Source organism: Alexandromys fortis, unplaced genomic scaffold, assembly GCF_014885135.2.
Source record: "Alexandromys fortis isolate MF-2015 unplaced genomic scaffold, M_Fortis_MF-2015_v1.1 scaffold_197, whole genome shotgun sequence".
Lineage (NCBI taxonomy): Eukaryota > Metazoa > Chordata > Mammalia > Rodentia > Cricetidae > Alexandromys > Alexandromys fortis.
In genome coordinates, this window is record NW_026068072.1 from 757,890 (window position 1) to 779,699 (window position 21,810).

The window sequence follows — 21,810 nt, forward strand, 5'->3', positions numbered from 1 at the left end:
GGGAGGGAGAGAGAGAGAGAGAGAGAGAGAGAGAATATCTTATGTAAAAGCTGGGCGTGGCACCATGTGTCTGTGAGCCCTGTGCTGGGGAGAGACGGGAGGCTCCCTGGGGCTCACTGGTCAGACAATCTAGCTGAAGTGGTGACTTCAGGTCCGAGTGACAGGGCTGGGGTGGGGCAGCAGTGCTCCACTGAGTGAGAGGGAGAAGGGCTTTGGCAGAAAGGGCAGGAGGGCCCAGCCCAGTACTTATTCCAGGGTTCCTGGGCCTTGGTCTCAGCTTGCTGTGGGATCCTGGGCCTTCTAGATTCTCATCTCTCTAGTGGTCCGGCTAGGTCTTAGACCCCTTATGGTCCAGTATCAGCATTGTGCTGCATCCAAGGAGACAAAGGCAACAGCCAAACAGGAGTGATTTCTGGGGCTGGGGCCATGACCGAGTGGGAAAAACACATACTTCAATGCGAGGACCCGAGTTCAAATCCCCAGGATCCAGGTAAAGGCAGGTGTGGTAGCACGTATCAGTAATCCTAGAGCTCCTTTTGGCAAGATGGGTGGTGGAGAAGGGTGAGCCAGCCACAGGATAGCCTGTCTCAAGGAAGACAGAAGGCAAAGCCCCACGCCTGAGACTGTATTCTGACCTTGGCGTGTGCTCTGTGGTGCACACACATTGTTTAGAAAAGGGTGATGTCTGCCCTTTGCTTCTGTCCGTTCCCACGGAAAGGGATCCAGCTCTTAGCCCACAGCAATGATTGTCAGTGTTGTTTCTGTACATAGAGTGATGATCTCCATAAGCTGGCTGTCTCCTGGGGCCTTCGTCCCTCCCGAGGGGCTGGCGAGAGTTCAGTTCAAGTCTCTGGGCCACAGATGTGTGCTGTTAGGTCCTATCTGGAGGGGAGGGGCTGTTAGGATCTCATGGCAACTCTCACTCCTGCCTTTAATGGCTTGAGATGACATCACATCTCCATAGCCGTCTCATAGAAGAGGAGACAGTCATAAGACGGCTGCTCAATTCACATGGGTGGTGGTGGCACAGGCACTTAGGGCCTGGTGACAGCAGGGGCTTCTGAGTGACATATCCTACTTGTCTGCAGAGGAGCTGGACAAGCTTATCTCAGACCGGCCGGAAGGCTGCCGGCGTCCTGGCAAACCCGGGGAACCTGAGGCCCCCGTGCTGACTCACGCCACCACCGTGGCCATGGCCCACAGCTGCCTGACCATCTCCCAACTCCCACCAAAGCCACTGATGAGCCTGTCCCTGCAGTCAGTCCCCCTGCACCACCAGCTCCAGTCACAGGCACACCTGGCCCCAGACTCACCGGCACCAGCCCAGTCCCCGCCTCTTCATGCCCTACCCAGCCCAGGGCCTCTCCCCCAGCCAGCCATGGGTAGGCCTCCTGGAGACTTCCTCAACATCAGCACCGACATGAACATGGAGGTGGACGCCCTGGACCCCAGCATCATGGACTTCGCTCTCCAGGGTGAGATGCAAGAGATGGGGGTGGGATGGGGTTGGAGCCAGAGATGGGAGCCCAGCAGCAGTCTGCCTGCACCCCACATATTAAACACTTACTAAGCTCCTGCTGTATACCAGCCAAGGACTTCTGAGGCATGATCTGCTATAGTCCCAAGGCCCTGCCATCTCATGTCCTTGTTCTGATGAGGCCACTGAAGCAAAGAGAAGTCAAGTTATCACCAGCCTAAGTCCCCTGGCCACTCACTGACAGATTTAGGGTTTGAGCCTACTATTCAAACTTTTTTCAGTAATTGCTTCTGAGTTACGCATGCTAAGTTGGCAGGGGGAGGTTACACTACAGCACAGTGCCCCCTTCGGTAGGTCAAAGGTGAGAGACCAACCAGGGTACTGTGTGCTTCAGCGAAGGCACCCAACTCACCTGACCTCCAACAGGCATGCCCAGCCCATGTCCTGTCCCCCGGTAGGGAGAATCAGCTGAGAGATCTGCCACAGTTGCGTGGCACGTGCCACCTCCCTGCTCCTCTCTCCCTGGACCAGAGAGAGTCAGACTGGAAGGGGAAGTGGCGTTATCCTCCTGGCTTTGATCTTGGTGGTGCTGCCCAATAAGAACCCAATCCTTTCCACTCATGATCTCTGGTCTCACCTCAGAGGTGGGCATTTGGATCATCTCTACCTTATGTCACAGCTCAGAGACTTTCCCAGAGGCTTTCTCAGAGGCTTTCCCAGGGACACACAGCAGTAGGAGGAAGACCAGGGTTGGAGCTCTGCTTCCTCTCCCCTCTTTGTAACAAAGCAAAACCTCAAAACCACACACTATCTTTGCCTCTTTCCCTAAGGGAATTTGAACTCAGGGCTGTTTGGCCCTAAGCCAGTTTACCCAAATGATTTTTTTGTCTTTGCAAGGTAACCTTTGGGAAGAGGTGAAGGAAGACAGCTTTAGCCTGGAAACTCTGGGGGCCTTCGGAGACTCCCCACTTGGCTGTGACCTGGGGGCCCCAAGCCTGACCCCTGTCTCTGGCAGTGGCGACCAGTCCTTCCCCGATGTGCAGGTGACCGGTCTCTATGCTGCATACTCTACCCCAGACAGTGTGGCGCCGGCAGTGGCCACCTCTGCTCAGTACCTGGGCACTCCAGGGAATAAACCCATAGCTCTGCTGTGAACGGCCGGCCTGGAGAAAGGCACCGCGGCCTCAACAGTGTCTCCAGCTGCTGGTTGACAAGGAAGTGACAATGCTTAGTTCTTCCTGCTCCCCCCATGCTACCACGAGACACTTCCGGGGCACCCAAGTCAGAAGATGGGGGAGTGGCAAGCACCCCATCCATCTCCCCTTCTGCTGGAGGTTCTGAGACAGGGCCTGCCTAGCCATGTTGAAGTCTGGCTCTCTTTAGCCAATGCTGGCAGGCCCTGGGTGGTTAACCGCTCACCTTGGGACACAGTGGTGTATCACAGAGACTCAGGAGGGAACGCTCTGATCACACATGTTCTCCCAGGGAAGTAACCTCTGCTGGTGCCTCAGAGCATGGCCCAAGGCTAGAGAAGGGCCTGGTCAGCCTTGGACCTGCCTTGGAGGTGAGACGGTTGGCCCCTTCCATGGGCTCCTGCCCACTACTCCTGGAGTTTCCAGGACTATACTGACCACTGGGACCATGTGTAAATTTATTTATATTTATTGTGACCCCAGGTGAGGTCCCTGGAATGAGACTCTTGGCAGATCCCCCACCACTCAGCAATCCTAACTTCCTGGTGACCACGAATCACATTTTCAGCCTGCTCAGGCAGCTCCGGCAGGCTCCTGCAGCCCTGTGATTCAGGCAGACCCCGGCAGGCTCCCGCGGCCCTGCAATTAAGGTAGACCCCGGCAGGCTCTTGCGGCCCTGCAATTCAGAGAATGAACAAGCACTTTTGCTTCTGGGAAGCACTGGGCCTTTTTCCTACTAGGCCAGATCTTTTTCTCAGCGTTCAATCATGGCTCACATCTACTCCTGGGGACACTGATTTTGGAGAGGATCTCTCTAAGGCCTGAGGGGCTGAGGAGGAAAAGGCAGAGACCTGTCTGTGCCAAGTGTGGGACATTGGTGACAGGAAGACATGAACCTCCAGCCCTGCGCATCCTTCACCCTGTGCAGCAGTACCACGTGGAATATTACTGGCGCTGGCTGCCTTTTCTTGCCTGTGTCTATTCTTGCATTGTTCTCTTGTTCCATGATTGATTTTTACAAGTGAGGGTTCTATAGGCAGGTGGGTCATTGGGAAGAGGGGTGGGGGCTGGGGGCCCCCTCTGCCTGCTCTTTCCCACCTTAACGTCTGACCCCACATTTAGGGTTCAGAAGAACCAGCCGGTGGGTCAGCTGTCTGGAGGGGCAAGGTAAGGCATTGTGTTCAAGGGCCATCTTCCAGGCCTTCCCTTACCTAGCACACCATGTGTGCATTCCCGTCCCTGGACGATGCAGCCCAGCCTCTGGCCAGCCTTGCTCAGGTGCTGTGTGCCAGTGCCCTCCATAAGTCAGGCTGCTTAAGTGTTAAGACCCCATCTGCGGACAGTGCCAAGACTCTGTAGGTGTAGATCTGAGTAACTGTTTACTGTTAATAAAGGTGGAACAGCAGCTGTGTGGCTCATGTAGGCCGCAGGGGAAGGAAAACAAGGATGCACAGCACAGGAAGCTAGTCCTCTGGTACCGCGTTCCCACTGAATCTGACCCCGAGGGGTGAGGTAGTGAATGAAATTCACATGGCTGCATTTACTGTCCCTCAGAATGAACACCTGACAGGGAGCATCTTGGGAATGAGTTTAGATCATTGTCAACTCCCAAAGCAGTGGCTCGGAGAGTTTGGGAGGGGGGCTGGGTCATCATGGGCCAGCTTCAGGTTCAAGTGGGGCTGCTGCAAGCTGGGGACAGTGTGGCAGAGGAAAGTATGGCCTTTTCATCATCCGTGACATGTTAGGCCAGGGATGAACTCATGCAGCCCTTGGGGAAGTCATGGCTTAGAACTTTGTACCCCATTTTGCCGGTGAAGAAATGGTGGCTTGGACAAGCCCAAATAAGCACGTAGGCCCCCACACTGTGGCTTATCAATCAACCATACCCTGAGACACAGGCTCAACCAATAGAGGCATCATGTCCCCGGGCACTCTTGTGACTAGCTGATGATCCCTCTGCCCTGCTGATACCATGATCTTAGCCCAGTGAGACCCCTAGACTTCTGGTCTTCAGTAAGAGGATTAACCTGCCACTTTTAAACTGCTGTGTTACTGAGCCACAGAAAGGCAGTCATACTGGTGTTACTGGTGTGCACTGGGGCTGAGAGAAGCTAAGTGGGCAGAGGTCCCTTCTGTCCCAGGACTCACTCCCGGGTCTTTCGGCGCCTGCCCTTTGCCCAGCAACAGTTGCTGGGAGTTAAAGAAGGGCCAGCGACCTGCTAACCGTTGGAAGTGGACTAGTGGGGTCAAAAGACCTTTTCAGACAGTCCTGTGGTGTGATGCCAGGGCTCGGGTCTCCAAGCCTCTTAGTTCAAGGACAAGAGAGAGACCAAATGAGTAGCCGACGTGACATAGGGCGACTCAGTGACCACTGCCCATCATACCCTCATGGCACTTTGTCCGCCGAGCTGTGCCTACCTGTCCTTTGGCATACCCCTCTACTCAGCCAGCAGTGTGCCCAGGCAGCAGCAATAGCAGGAGACGGAGCCATCAGCTTAGTTCTGGGCACTTATTTCCTGCTTTCCCTGTCCTTGAGGGGTCTTTGTCCCTCACCAGCATCATCAGTGGCCTCTCTCTTGATGCGCCCACCTTCTGGAACTGGCCAGCTTCTCTGAGTAAGCATAGAAGCCGTGCTTTCTGTCACGTGATAAAAATCATGGGCAAAGCAACTGGAGGAGAGAAAGATTTGTTTGACTTACAGGTCATTGTCCATCACTGAGGAAGTCAGGACAGGAACTCAAGCAGGGCAGGATCCTGGAGGCAGGAGCTGATGCAGAGGCCATGGAGGATGCTGCTTACTGGCTTGTTCCCCCTGGCTGCTCAGCCTGCTTTCTTATAGAACCAGGACCACCCATGCAGCACCACCTAACCATCCAGTGGGCTGAGCTCCCCATATCAATCACTAATCAAGAAAATGCCCCCCAGACTTATTTATGAGGTGTTTGGTTGGAGGCAGTTTCTCAATTGAGGTTCCCTCTTTCCAGATGACAGTAGCCTGTGTCAAACTGAAGAAAAACAAGTTAGCCAGTACAGCTTGCCAAGCTCATAGATGACTAGTAATTCCTGAGCCCATGGCGTTCTGGGCAAGATACAACTCTCAGGGCTGGAGACATGGCTCATAATTAAGAGCACTGACTGCTCTTCTGGAGGACCAGGGTTTGATTCCCAGGACCCACATAGCAGCTCACAGCTGTCTGTACCTCCAGTTCCAAGACCCTACAGCCTCACACAGACATACATGCAGGCAAAAAAAAAAAATCAATGCACATAAAAATAATTTTTTTAAAAAGGAATAACTCTCTAGACCATGAATGGGGAACTAGACCAAGGACAATTTATGTTTTGTTTGGCGCAGGGGCTTGCTATGTAGCCCAGGCTATCCTAGAACTCACGATCCTTCTGTCTCAGGCTCTCCAGTGTTGAGATGACAGGTACATTACCATTATGCTCGGCCAATCTGAGTTTTTAGCAAGCACTCTGCTAAATTTAAGAACAAACCAAAGGAAGGGAGTGGAGCAAAGGCAAAGAGCACAAGAAGTCACGGGGAGCATTGTTGGCACAGAGAGGGGCATTGCTGGCACAGTGAGGCAGATCCCATGGCAGCAGACCCCCAAGCTTTCCCCAGTTCAGCCTCAGAGCAAGCCAGGAAAGAGGATGGACGGGCCAGTCTCCTCCAAGCTGAGGGTGAGCTGGCTGCCTCTGGGAAGGTCTGTCTCCACCAGGCTGGGTCTGCCTTGGGAGTAGCATTATTGACCTGGAATTGAGCGAGATGGGAGAGAAGTGTGGGAGGTGGGATGGGCAGGGAGTGGAAGCAAAGTCCTGAGCATCAGGGCTGCTGGCCTCTGTGATGTGTGAACCTGGAGTGTCTCTCATGTCTTGAGAACTGTCTCCCAGCTGCTGGCAGTGGGATGGGAGACTGTGAAACTGGTATGAGTTGGGGCCTGGCTGGCAGAAGGTCATAAGGGCCGGGATGTGGAAGGTTCCTGGTTCCTGCTCTAGGGAGAAGTGCTCTGCCTCTCCAGCTCTGATGGGCTGACATCACAAGTCAAAGCAGATCTGGTGTTTTCAGCTGTTTCTGTCAGATATTGTGGTCACAGTGTCACAGCAGACATAGCAGGTTAAAAGGTCCAACTATTTAGAAGCAATTTTTTAAAAAGTGTATGTGTCTTGGTGTTTTGCATGTATGTGTGTGTACCACATCTGTATAGAAGCTGCAGAGGCCAGAAGAGGGTGTCAGATCCCCTGAAACCAGACTTATATACAGTTGTGAGGCATCAAGTGGGTGCCGGCCACCAAACCTGAGTCCTCCCTGAAGAGCCGCCAGTGCTCTTGCCTAACGAGCCATATCTCCAGCCCCGCCAACACTGTTGAGTTGAAATCACTTCCCATCTCTTTGGATGGCTATCAGCACACAATCTGAATCAAGAAAAAAATGGGAATCTCTCGGGAAACATGTGCAGGGCTGCAAAGATGTGAAGGCGAGGCCGGGCGGTGGTGGCGCACGCCTTTAATCCCAGCACTCAGGAGGCAGAGGCAGGCGGATCTCTGTGAGTTCGAGACCAGCCTGGTCTACAGAGCTAGTTCCAGGACAGGCTCCAAAGCCACAGAGAAACCTGTCTCAAAAAAACAAAAACAAAAAACAAAACAAAACAAAACAAAAAAAAAAAAAAGATGTGAAGGCAGAACTCTGGAACCTCAGCGCTGGGTACTAAAAACCCCAGAGGTTCCTCTGAAAGACAGCAGAGAATTCCCGTACGAGCTAGCAGTGACCTACTTCAGGCTGATCCAAAGGAACGGGATGGGAAAGTCGACTGAAGAGATGGTCTCTGCTCCCTTCCAGCATTATCCACAATAGCCACAAGGCAGAAGCAACCTGCAGCCTCCCACAGCAGTACATAAACTAATGTGTTCTAGCTACATGATGGAACACTGTTCAGCCTTAAAAAGGGAAATCAGGGCTGGAGAGATGGCTCAGTGGTTAAGAGCATTGCCTGCTCTTCCAAAGGTCCTGAGTTCAATTCCCATCAACCACATGGTGGCTCACAACCATCTGAAATGAGATCTGGTGCCCTCTTCTGGCTGCAGGCAGACACACAGACAGAATATTGTATACATAATAAATAAATAAAATATCTTTAAAAAACGGAAATCATGACACGTTATAATATGGAGCAAGCTTGAGAACACTGTGTTAAGCAAAATAAGGGAGTATGAGTTCAGTGATGAGATTCCAAAGTCCAAAGATAGAAAATACGGTGGGGAGGGGCTGGGAGTCAGGAAATAGGAATTCATTGCAATAGGTACAGAGTTTCCATTTTGCAAGACGTAAAAAGTGCTTTTTAAAAAGTGTCAGGTTTGGGTTACCAACCTCTGACTAGTTGGCTTGTGAGGTCCCAGAGACACCCCAAACCAAATAATACAGGCAATTGCTTTTTCTTGGGTGCTCACCAGAACTTGATAGCAAGACCTTATTGCTGAGGACAGCCATGGGGGAATCCAGCTGGCGCTGATCTGGAAGTGTTCTCTGTGCTGGCTAGCTTTGGCAGTGCCGGAAGGCGTCATGTGGACTCTGGGCAAGAAAACTAATCAACTTAAAGTTTGAACTCCTGTGAGATACAACAGCCTGGCAAGATACACCCACAGGTACAATGGTAACATAAATGTCATGGGTGTCACCAGCTCCTTTCTTGTCAGATTTAAGGTGTGCTCCTCAAGGCCTGGAACCATTAACTGGGTCATGCACCATGGGAAGCTGATAGGCCCCGGGGGAGAACATATTTCTATCTTCTTTCTAAGATATAGATAGATGGACACAGCTATCTATACATCCATGGTGTGAGCGCAGCTCCCCGCCCTCATCAGAGAGGCTTCTTTTTGCAGTGGGCAGCAGCTGAGAGACTGACAGATTGTCAAAGCGCGGAGAATAAGTGCCTGTGGCATGCTCGGCTCTACCGCTGAGCTAACTCCCCAACCACCTGAGCCTGGTTTTTCCTGAGAGAATGAAGACAAAAGGCTCCTCACCTCATTCTCCCAGGTTCATCCACGGACTACACAGGAAAAGACCAGGCCTGGCATCAGTCAGTCGCCACCTCTGTATGGGCCTGAACTGGGCAACAAGGTCTCTGTCCACACAGTGGTAGCTGGGCCTTCCTTCCTTCCCCTGGGGTTAGTGGCTAAGTCCCCTGAGGGGAAAATGGAAGTACTGGCCTTGTCAGGGACAATGGAGCTTGCAACTGACTGCCCACAGGCTAAATGTCAGCATCTTTACAGTGACAGCAATTAGGTGTGTCTGGGACCCAACAGAAGTCTGCCTAACCATCTCCCTCTCCCTGCCCCTCCCCTGCCCACCTTCCAGAGCCTGGGTCGGCTTACTGCCCTTCCTGGGTATCTGCGGAAACAGAATGGCCTTAGGAAACAGTAACTGCTGCCTCTGGGCTGAGCCATCTGAGGATGGGGCTGCTGGTCCTCTCCGAACTAGGGAAAGCATTTTTAAAACAAAACACAAAAACGATTAAGTTTCCAATGCCTCCTCTGGCTTCAAGCATGGCTTGATTCAGAGATCCAAAAATTACGGACAGGCCTGCGCCTCTTCCTTGCCCTGCGTGTGTGACAGGTTCTCTCTCCCCAGTGGCACTGGAGAACTCTGGTTCACCCACCCCTCGGAAAGATGCTGAATGGACCGGAATAAAAGTCATAGTTGTTGAGGGTCCCTAGGAGTGGATCAGTACTGTGGGAGGCTCAAGGTTCTTGTGTAGGGTGAAACCGCAGGGACAATCAGTCCTCAAGTGTAGTGCAGGCGCCTGGACACACCACAGCCGTGTGTCACATACGGAAGGGCAGTCAAGACTAGACACACCTCCCAGTCTGCCCTGTGAGACCATGGGTGAATGTCTTGACCTCTCTGAGCTTTGCCATGCCCCCTCATCTGATAGGAAGGCATGGAAAGGGGGCGAAAGCCTGGACCTTCATCACTTAGTGCTCGTACAGAAAGCTCTCTGATGTTTGAAAGAGGGAGACTTTGAGAACAGTGGAGAACCTCCCATCCCCTCTACCTGTCAGGGTTTTCTGGTCCACAGAATAAGTCAAAGTCAAAGGGCTTCCTTCAAAAAAATAGTTTATTTTGTTGATCTCCCGGCAGCCTCTTCAGTTCAAGTGGACGGTCAGGGCAGCAGCTACTCACAGTCTGGGCTCTCCTCCAACGCCAAGAGGGCCTTGCCCAGAACAGCCCTTCATCCCCCAGAATCTCCACTCCTCCCAGCCCCCCTCAGCTGCCAGGGCTGTCACTGGCTGGTGGCTGGGCCTTTCTCTTTTAACCTGGGGAACCTCAAGTAGCCTGGCTTGCAGCCGGTTCCCTGGGTGACTGTGGCCTCAGCCCGGGGTGATGCTCCATGCCATCAGACACTGCCCAGAAGGACAGTAGGTGGTGGCTGACATCCCCGGCCTCTGTCACTGGCATAGAATATCTCTCTCAGACCCTGCTGCTGTGGGGCCTGCGGGTGCTGGCAGTCTTCGTGAGCAAATCCGGGGTGCCTGCAGCACAGCCCCAGAGCCAGTGGCTCCCGCCACGGTATCAAGGCACACGATGAGGAAGTGGAGGGGCGAAGTGGCGACACTGGCTGTGTTTAGGGACAGCTTCTCTGTGCTCAGGCAGGAGGGTACTTGGTACCCAAAGGGTGGCCAATCTGTAGGAGGCATGGGGTCCAGTCCCTGCTCCACTTGGGAAGAGAAGGCTAACAGAGCCTGGGAGCTGAGCCACGAGGAGTCCTCCAGCTCTGCCGGACACCAAGTATCCAACCCATTGTTCTCTTCATCTTTGGAACCAGCTCGTCCATAGGACGGTCTTCCTGTCTCAGGAGGGCCACTTGGAGAACAAAATGCCATTTTATTCTCTTAATTGAACAAAGGAAATTGTTTTTGCCCTTGCTTGGCTGACTAAGTATCGTGATAAGCCTTGTCACAAAAAGAGGTTTTCTTGGGTCTTTTCTGGTGTTTTCTTTAGCACATTTATTCTGTTGAGGGACAAGAGCTGCTGAGCGTGAACCAGTGTGCAAGCGCCTTGAGATGAGATAGTGAGCCGAGACACTGGACCCCCATTCCAGGCAAAGCACAAGAACTCGGGGTGCCTGGTTCAGTTTACTCGGAGTTATCCACTGGGACAAACCCTCGGGTTCCCAGGGAAGGGGAGGCTGTGCCTGCCCGGCAGAACCACAGGGGCCTTTTGTCCAGGAAGATGCTGGTCAGGAACAGCAGCTGCATTTGTAGAGTGCTCAGGATGGCTTTGTGGGTTTTCCCAAAACAAGCCCCAGGGTCCTGCGAAGGCCTGCCGTATGGCCGTTCCCGTGGTCCAGAGTACCTCAGGGGGAAGCCGGGCTCTCCATCGTAGACAACAGCTGAGCCACCTGTATCCGCTCAGCCGGGCTGAGGTGCTGGCTCAGGTACGCCACACAGTCCATGGTCACCTCTGGGTTTTCCTGAACCAGACTACAGGGAAGGGAAGAGACAGGTGGGTCACTCACCAGTTGTGGTCTCTAGGTGGCAGTGTCCTTGTCTAGACATGTTTCTCTTGGGTGGACCAGAGCCCAGGGTTCTAACTTCCTCCAGCTGTGTTCACTCAGAGAATGGGGTTGGAGTGGGGGGAAGGGGGAAGGGAGAAATAGTCCCGTAGTGGGGGGATTCTGATGTAGGGAGCAGAAGGCTTCAGGGTGGCATAGCCCTATTCAGTCACTGGTTGTGTGACCCTAGGTGTGACACACCTGAGCCCCACCCAGCTTCACACCTGAAACAGGACCAGGAATCCTGTGATCCACATCCTTGGAGACTAGGAAATACTGACAGGGAGGGAGCCTGCATCCTCAGCCCTGGGGTTTGCGATGGGCATCCTTCTAATCAACAAGGTACTAGCTATGAGGCAAGAAGTCATGGACCACAGTTCTGGTGTGTGTGTGTGGGGGGGGTAATCGCCCTGGGCTGCGGCTGGGCCTGATCCTGATACTGTGGCAGGCCAGTGAGCCAGAGGCTGGCCACAGGCATGCTGCTCACCTCTGGATAGTCTTGAGGACAGTGTCCCGCTTCAGGTAATTGATGTTCTCACGGATGGTGGAGCGCAGGCCGTCCCTGGCTGACCAGTGCTGTTCCAGCCACTGGACCACCACCTGGTTGCTGTCCCACTGGTAGGCCTGGGGGGTTAATGGGTAGAGTCTACCTCAGGTGGGAATGCTGCTGAGGGACAGAGCTGACAGTCCTTATGCCCCGTGCCTGCATGCAACCGCTCCCTTCTCCCTGCTCAGGCCCACCTTGACAGGGCCCTCAGTCTCCACAAACCAGCGTCGCAGCATGGACTGTGTGTGTTCATGGCTCAGCTCGGGGCTGGCATGGAGAATCTCCTGCTTCACCTGAGCCTCCAGCAGCAGCCGGCGCAGCCTCCAGTATAAGAAGGTGCGTGCAGTCTTCCATTCCAGCACGTCCTGTGGACAGATTCAGCTGAGTACCCATGAAGGGGAGGGGGCAGGAACTGTTCAGCTCTGGGCCCCAGGCTGGCTACCTGACATGTGCCCACCCCATCCTAGAAGCGGCAATATTGTGCATAGGGCACCGAGCTCCTCCTGAGGGAGACACAGAGCAGGGCTCTGCAGGACCCTCAGTGCCTGGCATGGCCTCTGAATCAAACCGGTGTCCACATTTACCTCTGCTGGCACAAAACTCGATCTCAGGTTGGTTCCCCAAAGAAAACTGGCCAGCCAGCTATGGACATGGGCCAGTGGACGAGGTTGTCCTCTTAGGAGCCGGTCACAGGCCAGTGTCAGTACAAACAAGGCTTCAAGCCTCACAGAAGCTGCAGACTAAGCCATCTGAACACACTCAAGGTACTCCAGCGTGTTCAAAACCTGAGCCTCCTCGGGGTGAGAGGCTGCAGGCTCCTGCTGACACACTGAGACTGAATGGTCCTGAGTGCCCTCCGAGCCCCAGCTTGGCTCCATCCCAAACCCCTATGCATTCCTCTGTGTCTGGGTCCCCTGTGGCCTCTGGGGACTTGCCGAGATGATTCCCTTCTCCAGCATCTGGCCGGGCGTGTCGTGCAGGTCGGCGAACTGCACTGCCACCTGGTGGTAGATGGGGAACAGCAGGTCCTCTCGGGCCTTCAGCTGGCCCTCCAGCTCCTTGCGGTCCTTGTCAGGGAGCTGGGCTGTCCCTGCAGGTGAGCAGACATCAGGTCAGGACTTCAGAGGCTGTGAGAGATGGCCATGTGGGGTTGGGCTGTGTTTGTTTGCTTGTTTGCTTGCTTGTTTTGAAAAGCCACAAAACTGAACAAGAGGCCTTGCCCTGTGATAGTCTGGCCTGCCATGCCAACACTGCTTCTAAATCAAGTTCTGTAGCCTCAGAAATACACTCAAAGCCCCAAGACAGCTCCTGGGGGGGGGGGGCCCAGGCCTGTCCAGGCTTCAGCTGCTGTCTGCAGATATATAATTAAAACAGTGGGGGACATATTAATTCCATGGTAGCAGACACGTCGGACAGATTCTGGAAACACACAAACCAACACAGCTCTGCCGGGAAAAACAGGTAGTAAGGAATGAAGACAACAGTGTATAACAAGGAAAGCCAGCGTTAGAATCCCAAGGGGCCAGAGAGCTGACTCTGGAGAACGGTGCTTCGTGCCAAGCCTGATGATCCGGGTTTGATTCCCGGGACCCATGTGGTGGAAGCAGAGAACCAGTTTCCACAAGCTGTCCTCTGACCTCCACACGTGTGCTGTGGCACGGGCATGCACAAACACACAAAACAGATGTAATAAAAGGGAAAGAAACCAGGCTGGAAAGATGGCTCAGAGGTTAAGAATACTGACTATCTTGAGTTTAATTCCCAGCAACCATATGGTGGCTCACAACCATCTGTAATGGGGTCTGGTGCCCTCTTCTGGCTGTAGGCAAACATGCTCAGAACAGTGTATGCACAATAAATATAACAAATCATTAAAAAAAAGATAAGAGACATTTCAAGATATAATGCCAGTTCCACACAAACCCAGTCATGAAGTGTAGACCCAAATCAGAGGTGAACCCAAAGGAAGTGCACGCTGTAACAGACGTGCGGGCCGCACAGTTACATACATGGCCACTGTTGTTCCTTTGGAAACTACAGCTCCCAGACTCCTCCTGGATTACCAACACCTGCGCACGCGGGTGTGCTCAGGTGCGGGTCATTTCTCCCAGAAACCTTGCGCTTCCCGTTAAGAAGCGAGCTTCCACGAGGTCTCACTCTCTTGTCCTTTTTACCCTTGTGTGTCTCGCACACCCATTCCTTATCGTGTCCCCCTCCCCCCCATTAAAGTGCACCCACGTGGGAGCCGCGTGTCTTGTCTCCTCCTTTTGCGTGTGTCTCGTCTATCCTGTGTTCGTCTACACACCCCACCTGCCGTTTTTAAAAGAATAATAGCCACTACACGGACATCTGGGGAGAGTGGCATCAAAGATCAAGAATGAAGCAAATACAATGGATAAAAATTATTTATCTCTGCCCAGGGAGGACATGATGTCCTCTAAAGAGACATTATAATTATCCAAGTTCCGGTGTTCTCTGTGGGCCCCAAATGTTTCTGCTATCTCATGCTATGCCTGTGGAACAGTGAACTGTGGGATCACGGGGCGAACGCCCCCGAAGCTTGTGAGTGTGGATAGGACGCCACGCGGAATGCTCCACCCTGGCTCCAGAGACAGGGCTGTGCTCTGAACACAGAGGCTCTGAAAGGTAATTTCATGTTTATTCCTGGCCCCTTTGCCGAGACATCTCACTGTGGACATGTCTGGAAGGGGCTGGGTTGGTTTGACGGCTGTGTGTGACTCATCTCATTCTGCTTTCTGACGCCTGTGCCAGCCTGCATGACCCACTTACCCAGCTGTGCCACGAGCTTCTTGCACACCGGGTCTATCCTTCTCATGGTCTTCACCTGATCTTTCTTCCGGAACTTAATCTCCACAGTGCCCTCCGGCTCTAGAATACCGCCCCTGAACAGAGAAGAGAAGAGAGGTATGGGGGAGGGGGCTAGGGTCTCACTGTTCTCCTGCCCCCAACTCCTTTTTCTTATTTCTTGGCAAGTATTATGACTCTGTGTGTGTGTGTGTGTGTGTGTGTGTGTGTGTGTGTGTGTAAGCCTGTGAAAGTCATAGGTCAATGTCAGCTGTCTTCCCTTGCCCTCCACTGTATTTTTTGAGACAGGGTCTCTCACAGAACTGGAGCTCACTGATTTGGCCAGGCTGACAGCTCGTCAAGCCCCAGGGCCTCCCTATCTCCGCCCACCACCCTGGGAGTCAAGGTTCTGTGTGCGTGCTGCCCACCCAGCTTCTTGCCCATCCCCGGACGGAGCCCTCTGAGGGTCTAACTAGCTCTGCGGAGAAGGCCCTGAGTGACACACCCACCTACTCTCTTTGTCGGCATACATCTCGATGCACAGGGGGTTGATGGTGGAGTCCAGGACAACCCATGAGCCCCCACGGAGCTCGGCATAAGGCGGGATATAGGTGAGAATTGGCTGCTTGTACTGCCGGAGGCCGTCCACGATGTAGGCTCCAAACTTCAGCATCTGCTCATACATGTCTGCAAAGCGAAGGCCTGCTTAGGACAGGCCCCAGTGACCCATCCATGAAGCCTACAGCCTTCTCAGCCCGGGCTGCCGAGGGAAAGCTGGGGGCTGGGCTGGGTCTAGCTCCTTCCCTCAGGGCCATGTGACCATGGGCAGTGCATGGGTGTGTCCTCATCTGTGAACACCGCAGGGTCTGCTGTTTTCCAATCCCCTCCAACTCTGAGTGAGATGCCCCAGCCCACCCCTGTATCCTGTATACACAACCCCCACAGCATAGGTCCCTGCTTTGAATCACGGGGAGGCCCCTCCAAGTCCCCATACCCTACATGGTGACACTGCAATGCTGGCCAGCATCAGTGCCTTGTGTGGAACCAGAGCATGGGACCCTCACTGCAGGGTCCCCATTCACAAACAAAGGGGTTGGGGACTCAGAGAAGTCACCCAGCTCTCAAGGATACACATGTGCCTCTCTTCCTCCTCAGCTGCTTCCTCAGCAGCCAGTGGGAACTGCTATCTCTCTGGACATTCGGGTGACTTAGAGGGGCTCGCGCAACCAGACGGTTGTGGATGGCCATATGCCTTCCTCACCTTCCCACACAGAAAGACAAACTACCCACGTCACCAGGGAGCTGGCAGAGCAGACCTCCCTGCCCTGCCCTTCACACGACCTCAGGAAGTCACCTGCTTCTCATGCTCAGTTCTCATCTATAAACCAGCTGGTTACTTGACCTGCCCGACTGCTGAGAGACCCAGTGGAGGGATGCGGAGGGGCTGCACTCACCCTTCATGCCACCCGAGAAGCCTCTCCAGTTGGCAAAGATGATGAGGGGCAGGTGCTCGCGGTTGAAATCCCTGATGGCCTGTGCTGTCTTGTAGGCAGAGTCTGGGAACCACACCTGGCCCGCCTGCTGGATGATCTGGGACACAGAGTCACTTAAGTCAGACAGTAACCCTGGACACAACAGGGCCAGTGGTCACAGCCTCTACTGTCCTCTACTGTTTACGTCAACTTGACCCAGAGAAACATTTCTCAGCTGAGAAAATGCCTCCATAAGATCCAGCTGTAGGGCATTTCCTTAATCATTATTATTGGGGGAGGGCCCAGCCCACTGTGGATGGGGCCATCCCTGGGCTGCTGGTCCTGGGTTCTATTAGAAAGTAGACTGAGCAAGCCATGAGGAATAAACCAGTAAGCATCACCTCCATGGCCTCTGCATCAGCTCCTGCCTCCAGGCCCCTGCCCTGTCTGAGTTCCTGTCCTTCAGTGATGAACAGTGATGTGGAAGAGTAAGCTCAACCCTTTCTTCTCCAAGCTGCTTCAGTTATGGTGTCTCATTACCACAGTAACCCTTACGAGAACATGTACCCTTATACATGCTCCAGAGCCAAGGCTCCCTAGGAACCCCAAACCCATACTCTCTGGACCTCAACAACTCCCCCTATTCTCATACACAGTCTGTCACCACACTGGTTTAGGCTGGACTGCAGATCCCTGTAGCAGTACAGTGGAAGTGGGGATGGGGTACACAAAGGACCTTTACCACCCAGGTAAGAAGCCTGGAATAAAATATTATGTGTCCCACGGAGGTATGAAGGGGCAACAGGCAGAGCCCCCAGGCCAATCAATCCCTGCTGGAGGCCTCTGCTCCCTGGCTCTCAGGAACATGGAAGCAGAAGCTTCTCTGGGCTGTCAGCAGTGGTCATAGTGGTCATGGCTCCTGGCTCACCTTGGCTTCAGAATCCAGGTTGGCAGGGTCAGCAGGAACAGCCACCTCCACAGTCCGAGTCTCCACGGCAATCACCCCCACGGGGATGCCCCCCAACCTGCAAGGTGAGCACACATGAGTTTAGCACTAGGCTGCCCTGTGAGATCTCAGGTCCCCAGCGTCTACCCAGCCTGCTGCAGGCACTTCCAGGTGGGACTGGGGGTACACTGGGGAGCTGGCTGAAAGGCAGAGGTGGGGAGAGCTCTAGGTGCCCTGCTAGGGTGAGAACAGTCAGGGCGGCGTGGTACTGAACCTCAGGCTAGGCATCTAAGAGGTCAAGTGTGAAACACACACAGTTCCCAGCGTTCAGCTTCAGAGTCCCCTCTGTGGTATAGGATGGAACTTGGGACTCTGCATGTGCCAGGCAGGTGCTTTGCAACCTAGCTACACCCCAGCTCTAAATGGTGACATCAATCATCCCGCGTGGCCAGCAGCTGCACACTGCGGAGCTTGGGTGCTGAACTAAGTTACACAGGGCAAAGTTTGAAGCAAGCCAGGATTGGTGGCATAGGTCTGTTACCCAGCTACCTAGGAAGCCAAGGCCAGCCTGGGCTACACAAGATACTGACTTGAAATTAAAACCAAAGAGCTGGGATATGGCTCATGGTACAGCTTTTTGCCTGGCATGCATGGGGCCCTGGGTTCCATCTCCAGTACTCAAAACTGGGGAGGGGGTGAGCAGCACCAAGTGCCAAAGAGTTTGGCTCAGATGAGACTATGACATCACTACCTGTCACTCTGGGCTGTCCTTTATCCCCACAGCAACCCTTACTAGGGAAGTGGGGCAGGGCCGTCTCCACAGGGAGAGCTCCGGGTCATTCCAGGATTGTACAAAAGGATTTGTAAAATAAATAGGAGACTATAAAGGCTAATGACACACAATTTTTACAGCTTTAACTCTGTGCATGTGTGTGTGTGTCTCTGTGTGTGTGTGCACACGTGTGCACGCGCGCATATGCCATGGTGCAGGTGTGGAGTGAATGGGCCTTTGGAGTGCCTGCTCTCATTTACCTTTAATGCAGGTTCTGGGGAACAAACTGCAGGGTGAGACTGTGACCTGCTGAGCCATCTCACCAGGGTCCTGTGCTTACAACTGAGGTAGAGAAAAGCCCTGTGAGCACTTAAAGAACATGTGATAGAGCAGGGCGTTGGTGGCACATGCCTTTAATCCCAGCACTCAGGAGGCAGAGGCAGGCGGATCTCTGTGAGTTCGAGGCCAGCCTGGTCTACAAGAGCTAGTTCCAGGACAGGCTCCAAAGCTACAGAGAAACCCTGTCTCGGAAAAAAAAAACAAAAAAAAAAAAGAAAGAACATGTGATAGATATGAAGAGCTCAGCATGGCACTGATCGCACCGATGGTTGTCACGCTAATCCTTTGGGCTCAATTATTATCTCCATTTAACAGACAAGGCTCTGGAAGCCTGGAGATGGGAAGCTTGGGGCTGGGTTCATCCCAATACAGGACCCAGCCAAGACAAGCTCAATAGAGGCCCGAGTCTCAGCAGTTTACCCTGAGGCAATACCTGAGACTACCCAGGCACCACCCAGAAACAGACTGTTAGGTTGGAAGTGACACCCCAGCCCCTGATACCTGTTATGATTTTTGTCCCTTTAAGAAACAAGCCACGCCCACTCCCTCCCCCATCCACTGAGGCAGGCTGATCTTCAGCTTCCAGCCTGAGCTCTCTCTCTTTCCATCTTCCTCTCGGAGAGGCAGCTTCGCTTCTGCCTCTCTCCCCACTTCTCCCCCCTTTTCTCTCTCTCTGTCCTCTTCTTCTCCCCACCCCTCCTCTAAGTAATAAATATCCAATTCTATTCTGTATGATGTGTCTGTCCACGTGTCTCCTACCCACCACCTGCTCACACGCCCGGCTAGCTGGAACCAGCCTGCCCGCCATGTGTCTCCCTGTCTGAGACCAGCCACCACTTGGGGACCAGCAGCCGTCTCTGCCTGGGACTGGCTGCTCCCAGAGCCTGCTACCTGCCTACTGCCGCTAGGGATCTTGCAGCATTTTTGAAAAATCGTAAAAAACACCCCTATATCCAAGGAGTCTGGGATGTTTGGTTGGAAGCATTACTCCACTCCCTTGCATCCATCCCAAGCCCCCTCCTTTTGGAGTTGCCACAGTCCACACTCCAGCTCTGAGAAAGCCCACCAAACGCCTCCCCAGAGAGGGTCAAGACCTCTCCCACAGGCTATTTAAACTCCCCCCCAGAGACCAAACACACGGTCTTTCCAGTTCTCCTTTCCCCTCCCCGGGGGGGGGGGGCCTGAAGGGCTACCCGGGAGGGCTGGCATCCATTAAACCTGGGCTTTTTCTAATTCAGTTTGATTTGGTCTGATTTGGATTATTGCCTAGGTAGAGAGGTTTGTTGGGCCGCAAAAATTTTACACAGACCATCCAAAGGAAATTCCTAATGATCCCAACCATTGTAGATAGGATCACCTGCCAGCATACACTCATCACTTTTCTCCAGGACACCCCTAGACAAATATCAGCCAATCAGGGGTCCTAAACCTTAGAAATCCCTCACTTTTGCTACTATAAAATCCAACTCTAATTGAGCTCGGGGCTCTCCGATCACTCCAATATGTTAGACACATGGAGAGACTAAGTTTGCAAACTTGTGTAAGAATAAAGACTTTTTGCTTTTACATACAGGACTCCTGGTTGGTTTTGAGGGGACCCAGTGATCTGGGTCTGTAGCTGTGATGTCATGCTGGGAATCCCAAGAGGATACAGCTTTGACCACACTCTCTGGTGACTGGAGCTTCTTTATTATCCTCTGGTTTACACTTTACCAAGTTCCATATCCCAAAAACATCTTAATTAAGCCTCCAAAGGGACAATGCCAAATGCAAATTCTCCATCAGGTATACCACAGGTTTCCCTGGTTTTTCCCAACCAAGTTTTGCATAGGCTCTGCACCTTTGGGAAACTCTCCTGCAGGATTACCATATGCTAAACAGAGGGTGCTGAAAACAAAAGGCAGATTAAGGCTACTGGGACACTCAGGAGCCAGCTACAGCTACGGAGGAGTTCCCCTTCTCACACACACACACACACACACACACACACACACACACACACACACACAAAACCTGATGGGTCCATCTAATGCCAACTTGTATGTACGTTTGTAGGGCTGACCACTTGGCACTGGACAGCTTCCTCCGCTGCCTGCCGTTCTCTGTGTGGGGTTTTCCCTGACCTGCTTAGCATGTTTATGGGTGTCATCCTTGTTCAGCTCACACGTTTTGTTTTTTACTTTTTAACTTTTGGAGTCCGTGTGGTATATAAGCATACATTGTGTGTGGGGGTAGGTATGGGTGTGTGCGCGTGTGCATGTGTGTGTGTGTGCCTGCACGTAGAGTTCACTGTCAGGTTTCTCTCTCTCTCATCCTCTGTCATAACCTGGAGTTTACTAGTAAGCTGCTAGGCTCTGGCTCTGTAACCATAGTGCTGGGATTCCCTGCACTGCTGTGCCAAGCTTGTCACGTGGGTGCCAGGGACCTGAACTCGGGCCCTTAGGCTTACATGGTCTTAGCCATTTCCCTACTCCCTAAATTTGCCTTTTGCATTCAGAAAAGTCAGAGACCAAGGAGAAAAGAGCTGTGGCAGTCCCGGCCTAGCGCTTGAGAGTCCCGAGCCTGGTGGGCAGCTGTGTGCAGCCCACTCCCATCTTGTGTCACCTTGCTCGTCCGGTCACCACGGTCTGAGCCCAGGGTGCCATGATTTCCATGAAACTGCCATGGTCGAAGAATCCGCTCTGCCAGGAACTCTTCAGAGCTGTGGGCAGAAGGATGGCAGTCCTGGCTGAGGGCTGGAGAGGCCCAGGGTCTGCCTGGTGGGCACACTGCAGCAGCTGGCTTTGACCACATAGTCCTGTGCCCTTTCTGCTGGAGAACCTTATTCTGGCCCACTGGCTATAGCTCAGTGTCCCTGAGAGGAAACAGCTCACCCATGTCCCAGAGAGACACACTGTGACAGCAGCAACGTAGCCACTGGTGAGGGTGGGGACCGTGTTGGGAGGGTGATGCAAACGGTTGTCACTCTGACAAGAGGTAGAAGGCCTGGCAGCGGCTGGATGCCAGGGAATAAACCCTCCTACTTCAGCCTCTGCCTCAGGGCTCGGGGCTATCCACAGGATAGAGCACACAGTGGATAAGAAACCGGATGCCTTCTAATGGAGCCGCTGCTGGAGGGTAAGGGTCTATAAAACCCAAGAAGCCACTGGAACCCTTGCCTCCAGCACAGCACACAAAATTCTAGACGTGGGTCGGCTTTGGGTGATGGGACAGCTTAGCCAGAGGCGTTCCTTGGAGAAGGAGAAAGTATGAGTGCATGAGTGTGCTCTTGTATGTGTGTGTGAAAGAAGCCAGCCTCCTCTGTGAGGGTCTAACCAGAGGGAAAGAGAGGCAGGAGGGAGGCCCTGGCCAGTGCTGAACCCTAGCCCCTGGCTCCAGAAACCGGAGCTGTTTCTATCCCTTGTTGGTCTATCCCTTCCTTTGAGCTCACATGTACACCCGCCCCCACCCCCCCACCCCCCAGTAAATAAGGACAGACATAAATGCTTCCACCAAAATGGCCCTTTACAGTAGACCCAGAAAAAAAAAACCCAAATCTGGAGTCTCCAAAAAACACTTTACAACTTACTTGGGTGAGGCCTCCCTGCAAGCATCCACCTGGGGTCATAGGGAGCTTTGGATGGGATGAATTCAATTTCCCTGTCGATGGGGTCAGTAGGAGTGATGATGGGGACTGGGCTGCGATTGTCCTAGAAAAAAAAAAAAAC

The 21,810-nt window shown here is 53.2% G+C and overlaps 2 protein-coding genes across 6 annotated transcripts in view; one reads left to right on the plus strand and one right to left on the minus strand.

The window, feature by feature from the left end:
• Positions 1-2,631, plus strand: part of Foxn4 (forkhead box N4) — a 15,893-nt gene extending 13,262 nt beyond the window's left edge. For both annotated transcript variants that reach the window (XM_050121175.1, XM_050121176.1), the window contains exons 8-9: positions 1,089-1,475; positions 2,375-2,631. In XM_050121175.1, the coding sequence (XP_049977132.1) occupies positions 1,089-1,475; positions 2,375-2,631 (644 nt within the window). The remainder of the gene's footprint in view (positions 1-1,088; positions 1,476-2,374) is intronic.
• A 7,136-nt stretch (positions 2,632-9,767) lies between these two features.
• The window catches only part of Acacb (acetyl-CoA carboxylase beta), a 106,017-nt gene continuing 93,974 nt past the window's right edge, over positions 9,768-21,810 (minus strand). For all 4 annotated transcript variants that reach the window (XM_050121055.1, XM_050121054.1, XM_050121056.1 and 1 more), the window contains 10 exons: positions 21,672-21,792; positions 20,708-20,804; positions 16,975-17,071; positions 16,029-16,164; positions 15,084-15,261; positions 14,560-14,672; positions 12,705-12,859; positions 11,964-12,134; positions 11,710-11,846; positions 9,768-11,151 (listed from right to left, as the gene is read on the minus strand). In XM_050121055.1, the coding sequence (XP_049977012.1) occupies positions 11,025-11,151; positions 11,710-11,846; positions 11,964-12,134; positions 12,705-12,859; positions 14,560-14,672; positions 15,084-15,261; positions 16,029-16,164; positions 16,975-17,071; positions 20,708-20,804; positions 21,672-21,792 (1,332 nt within the window). In that variant the 3' untranslated portion in view covers positions 9,768-11,024. The remainder of the gene's footprint in view (positions 11,152-11,709; positions 11,847-11,963; positions 12,135-12,704; positions 12,860-14,559; positions 14,673-15,083; positions 15,262-16,028; positions 16,165-16,974; positions 17,072-20,707; positions 20,805-21,671; positions 21,793-21,810) is intronic.